Source organism: Cervus canadensis, chromosome 8 (assembly GCF_019320065.1).
Source record: "Cervus canadensis isolate Bull #8, Minnesota chromosome 8, ASM1932006v1, whole genome shotgun sequence".
Lineage (NCBI taxonomy): Eukaryota > Metazoa > Chordata > Mammalia > Artiodactyla > Cervidae > Cervus > Cervus canadensis.
The window spans coordinates 13449463-13465672 of NC_057393.1; the positions used below are offsets into that span (position 1 = coordinate 13449463).

Sequence of the window (16210 nt, forward strand, 5' to 3'; positions counted from 1 at the left end):
GCCTAAATTTAGAGAGTTTACATAATTTTCCAAAGGTCACACTAGTAGTTAGCACCCAGGGGACAAAACCTTTCCTGGGATGGGCACTCAGTGAAAGCTGAGTGAATGTTTCCATCTGAGTGAGTATCTGTATGCCAGGAACTTTGGAGAAAATCTTGCTTTAGAAAATGTTGCAGCCCTTGATTCCTGAGATGTCTCATGCTCCAGACTTCACGTTTACAAAGCCGGTTTGTCCCATTCCTTTCCAGTGTTCAAATGTATATAAGCAAAGAGAAACAAAAACCCTTGAAATTACAAAAATGATTTAGTCAAAACTTGAGCTTAGAAAATCAAGCAGTGTACTTTGCAGTTTGGACAGGAGTTGTTTCTTTTTTTTTAAACTTCCTTAATTTATTTTTTAAATTTATGTTTAATTGGAAGATAACTGCTTTACAATGTTGTGTTGGTTTCTGCCATACATCAACATGAATCAGCCATGGGTGTATATAAGGCCCCTCCCTCTTGAACCTCCCCCTCCCACCTTTCACCCCATTCCACCCCTCTAGGTTGTCACAGAGCGCTGGATTGAGCTCCTTGCCTCATACAGAAAATTCCTATTGGCTATCTATTTTACATATGGCAATGTATATGTTTCAGTGTTACTCTCTCAATAAACATCCTTAATTTTTATTAAGAACTCAGGTTACAAGAGCACAGTTATCGGTACAAATTACACAATCTAAATACCTTATTCTTCTAGATAAGCCTGATCAACAACCACAGTAAAAGATTGACTTGAGTCTACTGGGAAGCCGTTCTAGATAATCTGAGATCCAGGTTTGGAAGTAGAAGAAATTTACAGGCTGCTATTTTACTAAAGAAGAATTTAAGTTGCTTAAGGTCATACACACCAATGGTTGGCTAAGCCAGATTGCCCTTCTCCATTCAATGCCCCTTCCATTATCGCCTCACTTTCTGGAAGCAAGTATTGCTTTCCAGTCTACATTGCCAGACTAACTTTGTGCTGTGCTTAGTCGTGTCTGACTCTTTGCGAACGCATGGACTCTCCTCTGTCTATGGGGATTCCCCAGGCAAGAACACTGGAATGGGTTGCTATGCCCTCCTCCAGGGGACCTTGGGGATCCCACCCAGGGATTAAACCCAGTTCTCCTGGATTGCAGGCAGATTCTTTACCGTCTGAGCCACCAGGGAAGCCCTGTCAAACTAACTCTGATGCTTAATTTTGGCTACATAGATCATCAGTGATCATTTCAATGATGAGAAAATGATTATAATACAGGTTCAAAACCGTCTGTCCCTGAATTATAAACTGTAAGTGCTTGGAAGGTGACCTAATCCAGACCATGTGAAAGATAAACACCTGGTTCTAAGCCCAGACTACCTTTATTATCAGACATTCAGATGGACTAAAATACTGTTCAGGCTGATTGAAAACTGCTTAGCAGAAATAGTTTGAATTCTGACCTTGGGACAAGAAGCGTTGGATCTGTCCCTCAAAATGCAACACTTTTCACCTGGTTTTATATCAAACACACAAAATATAACACTACTTTTAAAGTCTTCTACTTTGCTTTGTATAGATTAAATAAGTAGAAAGGGAGAAAGGGTGATAGATCTTATGCAGGGGGAGAAAATTATCCCACCAAATGCTTTTGCCAGCTGCTCACCAGTTTAGTGCTCTCCAAAGGAACACCTAAGTTAGTTTCAGAAATATTGTCATTCTAATCCTTTATTTGCTTTTTAAAATCCTCCATCTTTGATTTTAACTGGTCATGAAAAAATATCATCAGCTGTTTACAAAGTACAAGGATGATAAGTTTATGGTAGTCTGATAAACCTTTCAGCAATAATCGAGTATGATTATTAATATTTTAATTAATTATTTTATTAATTATTTTTATTTAATTAATAATATTAATTATTAATTAATATTAATCCAGTCCTTATTAACTTCACATAAATCCAGAAAAGTAACCATGTTCCGGAAGATTTCAGCAAGGCTCATGACAATGAGATAATCACAACTTGAAGACAAATACCTGTGTATTTGCAAAATCTTCCCAATCCAGGCATCAAACCTGGGTCTCCTATGTTGCAGGCTGATTCTTAACCTTTTGAGCCACCAGGGAAACCTGAAGTCACTCAGTTGAATTTGATGAGGCAACAAAAATTGCATAACATAATAGTATGATACTATGAAGGGGAAATTTTAAAAAGCATCCATATAAAACATTTTTACATACAAATATGTATCCTGATCCACAATTCTGACCCTTCTCAGCATGTCTTCATAGTCTGAAAAACCTGTGATATGAATAGAAGTTATGTTTATTTCTATAAATGAAAAGTTTAAGGCTTTTCAAAATCCCTTACACCTTTATGTAATTTCTTTCAAATCTTGAGTTCTTAGTATCAATTTCCTCATGCAGGGTCTATAAACACAAGTTATATTTACTTCCTTTCTGTAATGATCATTTTCATTTGGGAGAGATCTTTTTCTGCTGAATTAGAAGATCTTTTACTAATAAATTACATGAAAAGGGGAATCTGCTTTAGTATACCAAGCAAATTCAATTAGACAATGATAATGCAATTTGCTTCCTTGTGTTCTGGATGGACTACTTAGAATTATTAAATGATAGAGAATGCTTTAAGTGGTTCCTGTTAAAGACTCTTACTTTACAAATGAATAAACAGAGGTCCAAAGAAGGAAAACGACTTCCCTAAAGATACGAAACTTGTAATAGGCAGCCCTGGGATTAAGACCCAGGCTGTTGACTAGAGCACTTTCAACCACACACCACACTGCTTCTCCTGCATCACAAACTGTGTCCTACACTGCCCAGTCCCAGAGACAAAGTAATCAGTAATGAAAACAAGACAATCACCGAAAACCCCAATACTAGTTTATAGCAACTATAATTTCAAATCAGTTTTGCAAGTTACTTTTCAACTGATTATGTGGAGATTATCAACGTACAAATCTCTAACATAATTCTGAGTTTGCCGTATTGTGTATGTGTGTACAAGGGCTTCCCAGGTGGCACTAGTGGTAAAGAACCCCCTCGCCAATGCAGGAGACATAAGAGAAGTGGGTTCAAACCCTGGGTCAGGAAGATCCCCTGGAGAAGGGCATGGCAACCCACTCCAGTGTTCTTGCCTGGAGAATCCCATGGACAGAGGAACCTGGCAGGCTACAGTCCATAGCGTCACAAAGAGTGGGATACAACTGAAGCGACTTAGCATGCACCTAAATATGTATAAATTTTATATATATTTGTGTTGTATATATATTTGCAGCATGTGTGTGCGTGTGTATCTGAAGACTATAATGATACATCGGGAAAGCTTCTTGTGGCCCTCTGTCTCTGAACCTCCATATGAAAAACAGTATCTGTTATGTAATGTAAATGTTATGCAATGTATATGTGGGTTATTTAAAAACTAAGAGCACTGTAATTGTCCTATAATAGATATTTAAGTCTCAATTTTAAAGATGTTGATGCCCAAAGAAGGGGTAGGGATCTTTCACAATGAAGTTTAGGGTAAGTCTCCTTGTGGGATTTTATTAAAGCTGCAGCATTAGTAAATATTTTCATCTATGAAATCCTCCACTACTGGAGAGTATTATTTGTACTTTCTGAACAAATAGTTCTTATTCATTGCAGCAGTATTGTTAACAGAAATTTCAGCATTTTCCTCTTTTATGATATGTTATTTTCCCAAACCCTTAATTTTGGAATTTCACCAAGCATTTCTAGACATATCATTAGTCACAGGATAACTTTAAAAAGTGACTCTCATCCATTCATAAGTTATGTTGTCCTTACAACATATGCAATCCTTTTTCCCTGTCTAAACTATGGTTCATGTATATCTTTCAATTAGTAAAAAGTACCTTTAAACTGTAAGACAATAAACATTTTTGTAGAACCACTTTCATCTCAGATCTTGCATAATTACCATTATATTTCACAATGAGCCAACCATATATTTGACCCGACTGACATGTTTTTACTCTTAATACAAATAATCAAAAAAGGAAAGAATCTTTCTTATGGGAAATCACTTTTACAAATGCAATTAAAGACTCTCTTTAGTTCATTTTGATTTGCTTGTTTATTTGCTTCCTCTGGGGCAAAAATAAACTATTTTCTTATTATGGCTCAGAACATTAAGTCATAATTTGTGAACTTGCCAGATAGTAAAACTGAACAATTTTGGCTCTGGCCAAGTTTTGGGAAAACTCAAAAGAAACTTAGGTGCAACAGGAAGAGATGTTAGTAATTCCAGTTGTTCAGCTGTTGCCTTTAAAGTATTCCCTGAACTGTGTTAGAGTGTGTTACTGCATTGCTGTGAACCCTAACTGCCAACTTCCACCCTAGAGATGGCTATATTTCAGATGAATGAAATGATACTTGTAAACAAGTTTGTAATCATTATAAAGCTTACCAAACAATTTAAGCTCTTTAGAAACGCACATTCACTATTGTAATCAGTTGCCTATTGCTTACTTAATTACAGCTTTTAATAGAGAGGAAGACTTTTAAAAATGCAATTTATAACAATTCTAAACTTAAATTTATTTTTATGATGTTTGTTTTGCTTTTGTAAGTTTCAGGTGTCAATTGATTTCTCCCCAGACAACCTGGTTGAAATTCCACCCTTGATTATTCCAATGCACTCTTTAAAAATTCCTCAGAATATTTTTCTTTAAGGCTGACAACTGCCCACTCTGGAATCCAGATGCAATATTTACAGTATGATGATTTTGTTCTGCTTTCCACACATGGCTTTTTCATAGACTGTCTCTCAGAGATGGAAAATTCTGCCTCTTTTTTAGATTTTAACTTTCATCAGAATGACCTGAAACCAGGTCTTTTCATCTTAGATGACTCAAGATGATTCAAGATTTATCTGTAGTTTGGTTCCCTGAATATCCTGGTGGTAAATTAATCTAGGGCTGCTCTGGTGGCTTAGTGGTAAAGAACTTGCCTGCCAGTGCAGGAGACAAGGGTTTGATCCCTAGGTCAGAAAGATCCCCTTGAGAAGGAAATGGCAACCCACTCAAGTATTCTTGCCTGGAAAATCCCACAGGCAAAGCCTGGGAACCCACAGTTCATGAGTTTGCAAAGAGTCAGACAAGACTTAGCGACTAAACACCAATAAATTAATCTAATATCTCTTTTTAGATAGCCTACTTCATGGAGAACTCTCACCAGTCGCTGCACATAAGCAGTACCCAAAAAAACTATGGTTGCCAATAAATGAAATCTATAGATATCAGCAAGTGTCAGTGGGTCCCTGAAAGAATGTGCTGCAACATGAGCAGGCTTTGAGATTTGTGGTATTGTTCTTTAGGCTCAGGGCTTCCCTGGTGGTTCAGTTGGTAAAGAATCCACCTGCAATGCGGGAGACCTGGGTTCGATCCCCGGGTTGGGAAGATCCCCTGGAGAAGGGAAAGGCTACCCACTCCAGTATTCTGACCTGGAGAATTCCATGGACTGTAAAGAGTTGGACATGACTGAGTGACTTTCACTTCACTTTCACTTTCTTTAGGCTCAAGCCAGTACCTTCTTTCTGCAAGATTTAAATAATATATAATGTTACCCCCTTTCCCCCCAAGATTTTTCAACTGTATGGTTGTTCTTCTGACACAAATGTATTGGACTCTCCCAAATCTCCACTAAAAAAATATGAAAAGACCTTGTTTCTTAAAGAGTTTTAAGTTCTGCAGCTATTATCTGTGGGGACACTGAGGGGGAAAAAAAAAAACACATGGAGAATACAATGTTCTTCTCAAGTGGGAACATTTAAACCTCACCTGAAAATAATAAACATAATACTTTACACTTTTGTAGTCATTTAGAGTTGGAAATATGTATGCACCTCTAGCATACTGTTTTACTCTCAAAATTAGTCTTGTAAATGGAGAAAGGCACTGAGTTATTCAACAACTGTCTATTGCCTGCTAAGCACTATGAAGGGATGATCCGCCATACGCAGGACAATCCAAAGAAATTCAACTTTCCTTGGCAAGATAAGACATAAATAGAAGTAAATACAATAAACTGTAGCCGGCCAGGCTCCTCTGTCGACAGAATTCTCTAGGCAAGAATACTGGAGTGGGTAGCCATTCCTTTCTCCAGAGGATCTTCTTGACTCAGGGACCAAACCCAGGTCTCCAGCATTGCAGGCAGATTCTTTACCGTTTGAGCCACCAGGGAAAAATACAATAAGTGTAGTATATAAATATCTCCTGTAATAGAGAAATAGAGGGACAAAGGCAGGCTTAGAATTATGTTCCATACTATGCCAGGAAATGTCCGTGAATTATCTCTTAATACCCTCCTAACTCTGTAGTAGCAATCTTCTGGACAATTTATGGACAAGGAAATCCAGGCTCCCAGAATCTAAGTTCTTTGTCTCAGGAAGCTAAGTGCTCATCATGAGCTCTGGACAGGAATTTCTGGCAGTCAGGACATCAAACAAGGCTCCTGACTTATCAGTCACTACCTACCCTTCTCCCTCTAGGTCAGAATGGTTTTGGAAAAAATGCAGTATTAGCACATTTCCATTTGTTTTCTCTTAACACAGTACTAGTGTCCATCAGGCCTTGCCCTCAGGGCAGGTAAGGAACTTGTCATCCCCCCTTGGTGAAGGAGGTTGTTTGCTTTTCTTGGCTGACTTCGTTGAATACGACCAGAATCACCTCCGGGTTTGGCTTCTGAAGTTAGGCAGACTACCAGACTGAGTACCCAGGGGGTCCTTGGACGTTGAGTCCATAGAGTTTCAGGCACGACGGAGACGTGTTTTGTTTGTGAAGAAACCGAGGTTCAGACAGGGGAAATGACCTGACCAGGGTCATACAGTCTGATGGTGGCAGACGTGGGATCAGAGCCAGGTCTCCGGACTCAGCCCAGTGCCTCCCAATTAATTAACCCCTGAGTCATTTTGTAATCTTTTATCTGCTTGCCTCTACTGTCATTTGAGTTGGGGATGTCATTTCAGTCAATCAACAGCCTTCTCTCTTCAAAAATAGAAAAGTGGATAAGGAGGGTGGGAAAAAGTATGTTTTCGGCCTATGAAGGTGACTGATTCACTTTACCATCGGTGCCAGATACTAGGCACCCAGGGTACAGCAAAGACGGCTTCCAAAGATCGAAAATGGGTCTCTCCCAAGACCAGGCAGGCTCCGGGCCTTGGCTGCCTCCTCTCTGATTGGCCTCCCGGAGAGCTCCCCCACTCCCGACTGCCAGCTCCTGCAGGTCCCCAGCGCCCAGCGCAGTGCCAAGCCCCAAGTTGGCGCGAACCAGCAGGACGAACACTCAATATACCGGCGCTGAGCTCTCCCGGGCTCCCTCGAGGCACGCCCCGGTCACCAAGGCAACCAAGGAGGTGCTGACCCTTGACCCCCGGGCCCCGCCCGGCCCCGCCCCGTCGCATTCTCAAGACCAACATGGAGAAGGACAACCCGGAAGTGCCGCCGCCGCCTCCCGCTCGGTGCTAGGAGCCGCCGGCCCGGCGAGGTCCAGCCGCGCTCCCGCCGCCCTGCAGCCCGCCGCCCCCGCCACGCGGTCGTCTCTCGCCGAGGCAGCCGGGGCCCCCCGCCCCAGGTCTCACTCCGCTCCCCCGCCCCCCTCCAACACCCCGCCCCGGGCGATCGGCCCCCGCCCCCACGCCCGCCCGAGAGGAGGAGCCGAGGTGTGGGGGAGGAGGAGGGAGAGGTTTGCTAGAGGGAACGAGGCCGCGCGAGCCGGCGGCGGTTCGTATTACCGGGGTCGGGAGGAGGAGCCCGGCCGGGCCCGCGCGGACTCGTGCAGGGCGAGCGGGAGGCGCGGAGGAGGCGGGAGGGGGCCGCCCCGGTGGCGAGGAGGCCGGCGGGAGGCCGGAGACTGAGAATTAGGGCGTGGGGGCGCACTCCATTCCTCCGCCGCCCTCCGCCGGGGCCTTGGTGGCCGGGCCTCCCCTGCCTGGCAGGCCCGGGAGCCGCTCGCCGCTGCCTAGGGCCCGTCCCGGGGCGAGGGGGGGCGCGGCGGAGCGTGGAGGTGAGGACGCGAGGCCTGGACGGCGCGGCCAGGTGATGCTGGGCCCCTGTGTTTCTCCAGAGGAAAGGGGACCCCCCCCACCCCCCGCGCCGCAGAGCAGCCGTGTCCCTGGGCTACCTCAGCCCTAGAGGGAGTCGGGCAGCTGTGATTTTGCCTGCCTCCGTTAAGTGCCCTTAGGATGCAGTGATCGAGACATCGGGCTCTCCCTGCGGGAGGGGCTCTTCCTGCGCTGGTGAACTTGGTGCAGAGAAAAAGGACAGAATGATGCTCTCCGAGCAAGCCCAAAAGTGGTTTCCGACCCATGTGCAGGTCACCGTGCTCCAAGCCAAAGATCTTAAGCCAAAAGGCAAAAGTGGCACCAATGACACATACACTATAATTCAGCTGGGAAAGGAAAAGTACTCCACCTCTGTAGCTGAGAAAACCCTTGAGCCAGTCTGGAAGGAAGAGGCCTCTTTTGAGCTACCTGGGCTGCTAATGCAGGGCAATCCAGAGAAATACATCCTTTTCCTCATAGTTATGCACAGGTCCCTGGTGGGTCTGGATAAGTTTTTAGGGCAGGTGGCCATCAATCTCAATGACATCTTTGAGGACAAACAAAGAAGGAAAACAGAGTAAGTTATGTAATTTATTTTGAATTGGGGGGAGCTTAACTATTATCTGAATGGATTTTCTGTTCTTGGAAATTATTTGTCTACTAGGGGCATTGGTTTTTGGACTGAAATATGACCCAGTTTTAAGCACCAAATTTGCATAAATCTGAAGTAAAAATAGCCCTTGTGAAGACACAATTTTTTTTAAAGTGGAGTCTAATGATCCGTTACTCTCGTTTGAGGCAAACATCCTCAATAATTGAATATTTTTCGCAGGATTTTAAGTAAATTAACATTGTTTCACTACTTATAAGAGGACTGGGCCGTAGTGTTGTTGATCAATTTAAATTATTATAATCTTTAAACATTACAATTTTCAGAAAATGGGACATCAGAAAAGTAAATCTCTCTCTCTATATATATTTATTTATATATTTTATTTTGTAGTTGAACTCTTAAGCTGTCAAGTGGTGAATTACCAAATTTAGAACTCAGTATTTTATTTCAGCATCATAAACATTGTTGGCTTTTATTTCAGCTCAGATTTCAGGGTCAGTACATCGTGGTGGAGTCTAAAGCTATTGAAAGAAAAAAGTTTTAAAAGTATGTACAGACATCCTCATTCTTGAACATAGTTACTTCAAAGTTAGCTCTGCAAAGCCAGTGTGTTTAGACCGTATTGAATGCTCTCAGATTGGAGACAGTGATTGAATTCTGGTGATGAAATGACATATTCAATAAAAACATGGACTTTATAATATGACTTCCAAGCTTAGGTTAGATATATTCTAATTTAAAAAACCATAATATAAGTTAAAACTAGGATATTATGTCTTAAATTGAAAAATAGTATGTTTTCTGAGATAGTGATACCCCTTTCTTAAACTTATAATTAGTCTGAAGGAATGTTTGAAGTGGATGGAATTAATGAGAGAAAAGTACAGGTTGAATTTGTAAGGGGATGTAACATTTCAAAAATAGCTTTGCTGCTATAACTGATATTTACACTTTCAAAAACTTTCTTGAAGATCATGTTATTTTCTTATATTTTAAAACCATGACATGGTTTTTCTATACATACCTTCCTGCAGTCTTCTCTTGATTGAAATTTTTGCTTTTATTGAAAAAATGTTTTTTTAATCAGGTCTTTACCTAAGGACCTAAACGTTTAATATATGTAAGGTAAAAGGGTAGAGAGATAAGTAATACTAGGAATGCCAGAGGAAACTGAAGAGATGAAAATATTTTAGAAGGAGAGAAAACGGTTTAAATAAAGTGTAAAGTTGAATATATATCAGTGATTTTAATAATACTGATTGATAGCTATGAAGTAGCATTCAGTTACCTCTGAGAAGTTCTTAATCAAATTTAAACTGAAAAATGGATAATCACTGACTAATTTATTTCAAATTGCCAATTCTGGATGACCTGACTAAAGAATATTTAGAAGTGTTTTGAATGTAAGCTTTTTAAGTGTATTGCATCTTCAAATTTGATACTGCATTTACAGTACTTTTAGTGTTAATGAATGATATACTACAGTCTTTCTCTGTGATGTAAATGTTCCAAATGAAAGTAGGCCCGACTGTGAACCCAGGGATTCTGAAGATGGAATACACTTTTAAAGTTTCTTCTTGTTTTACTCCTTATCTTTGGCAGCATCACAGTTACAATAAATTTGGCTGTAAGCAATACTCTAATATCGTCTCCCTACAGAAATTCTCTATTGGCTACTAAAAAAAATGGATTAAAACTTCTGGGGAGGAAAATGTGTTTAAATATTATCAACAGTGCTTGTGATGTTATTGCATTCAAAGTGATTTTCAGATTATTAAATCCCTAATATTTGTGGATAAATGGAGACCACATATTTGATGAGATCTCTTTATTCGTTATATTTCTAGTTTTTTAATATAGTTAATAGCTTCCTTTTGCAGCCCAGCTATACATATGGCCCAGTAAGAAACAGACTTGAGCCACCGGTGTATTGCAAGAAAGATATTTAATATTCTGCACATTGCTGAGACTTGTCAGCATATTCCCAAGTGCTTTTTAGAAAATGGGTATGGGTGATGAAGGCGACCAGCTGATTTGGAAGTCCCATGCAACTGCTGGGTGTGACACTTTCTACTCTTGACACTAAAGACAAGGATTTACAGCTTGTCTTCCATGATAGGAAAGAAGTGTGGTGGCTAAAAGTATCATTTGATTTATTTTTATATCTTGGAATTAAAAGCTTTTTTCCTTCTTTCAAGGAGAGGGATAAAGGGCCCGAGCCAGAACAGTTTCATGAGTGGGACCTGGAAAGAGAACTTTTCTGTGTCTCACATTTTAATGGGTGTCTGGGTTGGTTCGGGCACAAGATTTAAGAAAGCAGTACAGTACTTAATAATAGAATGGTAAAATTGTTTATGCTATTATGTTGTATCAGTTGATTTTTTTTTTAACAGCAGAAGTGGGCCATGTTGATTTGTTTGTTTGTTTGTTTTTAATGCTCATGAAAAGTAATAACCAACCATACTCATCCAAAAGTTAGGTATGACTCAAACACAGGCAGGTTTTAGGACTTGTGTGTGTGGCTGTGCATGCACCTGCGTCCTGGCCTCTGGCACCCTTCCTGCCAATCTTGTCCCATTTCTGACCACACAGCACCAATTGCTTGGGAATAGTTCCCACATGTGTGGTGGTTTTTGAACATGGACCTGTGCCCACTCAGAAATTGAACAGAGGCCATATACAGTTTAAATCTAACACTCCAGAGGTGAAAAAATAAAATCAGCATTAATCCACTAAGCCTCAAATGCTGTGTCTTCCTTTTATCTTTTTAGAAGCCAAGGAAAACAAGTGCTATCTCTGGAATGATTCTTGAAGGTCTCATTCCCTGTTACATCACTTTGCAAACAAAGCAGCTAGAGTTATTTGTCATGCCTATATTTTAAGTTGGTATATTTGTTAAAGGTCTTTGCAGTTGGGTCTTTGGGTTTTTTGTGTGTGTGTTTTACTTTTTTTGGTCAAGGAGGATGGAAAATACGGTATATAGAGTTTATATTCAAACACTGACTTGCTTTTATCCATTAAAGTGTACCTAAGTCTTCAGCTTTTCTTAACCAGAGAACAAAATGGTGCAGCATGCACACAGATACACACAGAGTTGTAGTATTGTTGTTTTAAGAATATAGCTTTAGAAATGAAAATTCAGTAAACATTTATTTAGTGCAAGGAAAATTGCCTTCAAGAAGCTTACACTCCAGCAAGACAAAACCTATGTTGCCCTTGTGATTGAGTCTCCTGATTAAATACAGTATCCTGTGATATACAACCTGGTATGCGTTTAACCTTATTAACATATATGTGGTTCATTAAATACAAAAGAACTACTATTTTCATGCAGCTGTTACTGGTCAGCTTTGTCTGTTTTCCTTGTTAACTCCAGTCTGACATTAAGAAGCTACTTATTCTCTGTGCCTGAGTTTCCTCTTTGTGAAATAAGGATTTTGGACTAAATGATTTATTTGGTCTCATTTCTAAAATTCTATTATCGATTTCTTTTCCCCTCAGATTTGCTATGCTTTGTTACATACACAGATCTGACCTGCTGTGAGTTAGTAATTGGGTATATAACCTTGCTTTGTTTTCAGGCTTTGGGAGTGTGCACCTTTGTGTTGTTGAAGGTTCTCTGTTCCACAGAGTTTATTGCTGTCGTTTATTTCTAGTTTCTGAATCCTCACATTTCACCATTTGCCTCAGATAAAGGGTTTTCTGTATTTCGGGTCTCAGGTTAATGCTTTCTGTTATAAGACTTTCTGTTTTTTAAAAGTTGCTTGTTTTGATGCAGCTAGATCTTAACTGATTAAATTGAAAATATTTCACTTGCATGTTACTTTCTAAGATGTAGCTGGTGTGTGTATATATATATGTGTGTGTATGTGTATATATATACACATACACACACACTTACATATTATGTGCCAGTTTTCTTTTGCCTGGAGAGATCTTTGAAACTAGTGTTCCACTTGATAGTAATGTAGCTTCTTCTGGTGTATTCTGTAAAATTAGATCTGAGTTATTTAAGAAAATTAACACTTGTAGAGCTGTATTTAAATAATGACCTGTCTGCAGAAATGGATATTCTTCATTGTTTAAGTGATGTGAAAACATTGTAGGAACTCTCATCTCTGCTGGAGTTTGTAGTCTTTTTGGCTGTTTGCCCTGTAGACTGACCATTTATGACACCAACAACTGGAGAAATTTTCATGGATAAAAATACTGTAAATAAACCAAAATAAATTCTGCATTTCACACATCATTTGAAAATGGGCAGTGTAGTTCACTCAAGTGACTAAAAGCGTAAGATTTGGGTCCAGTTAAAATAAGCTTTATTTGGCATTGTCACAGTAGCAAGTTATTGAAACAGAGATTGTAAGAGGAAGCATTTAAGCTTTCTTTTTTTCTTCAAAAATGCTTTACGAGACTTATTACTATTTGTCACTTCTTGCATTTTACTTATTTTGCATATTTTATTCAGGAAGAGGCTTTGACCCATTTTATGTAAATCTTAATTACATTGTGGGCTTCCCCGTTGGCTCAGCGGTAAAGAATCCACCTGCCCTTTAGAAGCTGCAGGAGACACAGGTTCCACCCCTGAGTGGGGAAGATCCCCTGAAGGAGGGCATGGCAAGCCGCTCCAGTATTCTTGTCTGGAGAATTCCATGGACAGAGGAGCCTGTTGGGCAACAGTCCATAGTGTGGCAAAGCGTCGGACACAACTGAAATGACTTCACACACACACACACACAATTTACATCGTAAGCAATTTTCATGATGAGCAAACTGTATGGAGTAGTCTCCCATGTTAACAGAATTCTTTTAATAGCTTTTACAGAAGAACTATTTTGGCTCAGAGGCTGAATATTATTTTATTAAAGGTTTGGTTGCTATTTATTATTTTATGGTATTCAAAAATACTATGTATTGATGAATTATTTCAGGGTCTCTACCTCAGTGTCTTTTAATGCTAAAAAATATTCTTCAGCCATGAGCCACACTTTCAGTAGATGGAAGCATAATGGCTATTATCGGTAAGAAATTTTGATGCGTGATTTTCAAATCATGAAAGAAAAAGTTGTCTAAATAGCTTTTCAAAAAAGACTGATTCCTTATGTGTATGGTACATGGCAGAGACCTCCCTGTTTTTTTAAATGAAGCCATGAATAAAACCGGAAGCACTCTGGCTGACTGAAGCTTCTCCTTCAGTGCTTAGATTGCCTTGATGTAGAGTAACTTTACCTAAAAAGCTATTTGTATACAACAGAGCTCGATAATCCTCTCTTCATTACATATTACAACCCAGTTTTTCCTTCTCTTTAAGGTGGTTTAGATTAGAATCCAAACAAGGAAAAAGAGCCAAAAACAGGGGTGAGATAAAGGTCAATATTCAATTTATGAGGAACAATATGACAGCAAGTATGTTTGACTTATCAATGAAGGACAAAACAAGATCTCCTTTTGCAAAATTAAAAGATAAGATGAAAGGTAGAAAAAATGATGGGACATTTTCTGATACATCTTCTGCAATCATTCCAAGTTCTCACATGCCTGATGCCAATACTGAATTTTCAAGTAGTGAAATACAGATGAAATCTAAACCAAAAAAGCCTTTCCTTTTGGGTCCTCAGCGACTCTCTTCAGCACATTCAATGTCTGATTTAACTGGGGCCCACGTATGCTCGGAGAAGCTGAAGTCTGGCACTGTTGCTCAAACGCATCTTCTTGGCCGCCAGATAGATTCCTTTGGAGCAGTTCCGGAAAGTGGTAAGTGATGTATGCATTCTTTCTAGTTGATCCTCTGTGATCTGAACTACCTTCTTAATTTTTAAAGTTTGACTGCTAAAGTTAGTAAAAATTGAGGTTTCTTGCTAGCATTTTCTAAATTAGTCATCAGATATTTATTGAGTACCTACTATACTCAGAATTGGTAAGTTTAAAGACAGAGCTGGTCTGAATTCAATACTGTATTTATAGAATTAGATAATAAAAATGAGTCTTGATTTCTTTTCATGGCCTGGCTGCTGCTTTTTTTTTTTTTAAACTGTCATTTCTCCTATCGCAGAAGCCTGAAACAAATGAATATTCCATTTCATCAGAATTTTCCTAGAAAAGAATCTTGTTGTTCAGAAGTAAGAAAGTAAATTTAATACTACTGATGAAAAAACAGTGAGAATTTATATAGCACTATAATGCTGAGCAGAACCTTTAGTTTTGACATTATAATTTGTTTATGTGATTGTTTCATTCTGAGCTGAGTAAATTACTAATTGTCTAGCAAGATACTAATTGTTATTAGCCTACATACTGCTGTACCTTAGCATTTTAAGATTGTTTTCCTTGACTGTTTTAAAAGGTTCATATCTTTAAATAGCTAATTGCTCTCATTCTAAAAGCAGCAGTATGCACACAGGATGTGTCAAAGAGTGTGATATAATGTGTCACTGATTATGTACTAACTACAAAATTGTTTGCAGGAAGTCTCAAATCTCCACACAGAAGAACATTAAGCTTTGATACTTCTAAAATGAACCAACCTGACAGCAGTGTGGATGAAGGTGAATCGTCTTTCGGAAGACAAAATGACCCATTTACAAATGTGACTGCTTCATTACCCCAAAAATTTGCAACACTGCCAAGGAAGAAAAATCCGTTTGAAGAAAGCAGTGAATCATGGGACAGCAGCGTGAATTTATTTTCAAAATCAATTGAAGTAAGAAAAGAAAACAAGAGAGAAAAAAGGGAGAAAGTCAGCCTCTTTGAAAGAGTGACTGGAAAAAAAGATAGAAGATCTGATAAACTTAACAACGGGGGAGCTGATAGCCCTTGTGAGTTGAAATCACCTAATGCATTTAGTGAACGTCGGCAGGACTATTTTGATTATGAGTCAACCAATCCGTTTACAACAAAATTCAGGGCTTCAAATATAATGCCATCTTCAAGGTAAGCTTAAACATGGGGAAGTTGTGCTATTTTGGAAAATACTATACTTGAAAGTATCAAATATCCTTTTTAAATTCCTTTCATTTTATTTGAGAAAAATGCTAATCTTGTTTTTATAATTAATTTTGGAGCCAGGTGGTGTGTACATCTTTGGAACTGAACTTTTTATCTTAGGAGGATAAAAGATTCTTAATCCCCACCGTATTATATTTCTTTCTACTTAACGTTGGCCAGAAACTCTCAGAAACTTATGGAGAAAACTACGTAGCCTTTGATGAGGTGTGGTGAGAGGGAATCACCAGTGGGTGTTAATTCAAGCCAGAAATCTGAGTGATGAGTTTCTAAATGTTATTTTTCATTGATTGGTTGTGGGCCAGTAGAAGCCTATGGACTATTCTTTAAGAAATACTGGCTTAAGTTAAGTATTAATGGTTTTTGTGAAAGTGTCAGTTGCTCAGTTGTGTCCACCCTTTGGCGACCCCGTGGACTTGAAGCCTGTCAGCTCTCTCTCCTTGGAAGCCCATGGTTTTCTTCATCGGTGACGACTGTCCTCATTAAGGGCTTCCCAGGCGGCGCTGGTGG

General features: G+C 39.5%; 1 protein-coding gene across 2 annotated transcripts in view; it reads left to right on the forward strand.

Annotated features, from left to right (window-relative positions):
- The first annotated feature begins 7464 nt into the window (after nucleotides 1–7464).
- The window catches only part of RAB11FIP2 (RAB11 family interacting protein 2), a 44264-nt gene continuing 35518 nt past the window's right edge, over nucleotides 7465–16210 (forward strand). Inside the window, exons 1-3 of one of the 2 annotated variants that reach the window (XM_043475321.1) lie at nucleotides 7465–8662; nucleotides 14010–14452; nucleotides 15163–15628. In XM_043475321.1, the coding sequence (XP_043331256.1) occupies nucleotides 8310–8662; nucleotides 14010–14452; nucleotides 15163–15628 (1262 nt within the window). In that variant the 5' untranslated portion in view covers nucleotides 7465–8309. The remainder of the gene's footprint in view (nucleotides 8663–14009; nucleotides 14453–15162; nucleotides 15629–16210) is intronic. The other variant, XM_043475320.1, reaches the window with a different exon arrangement.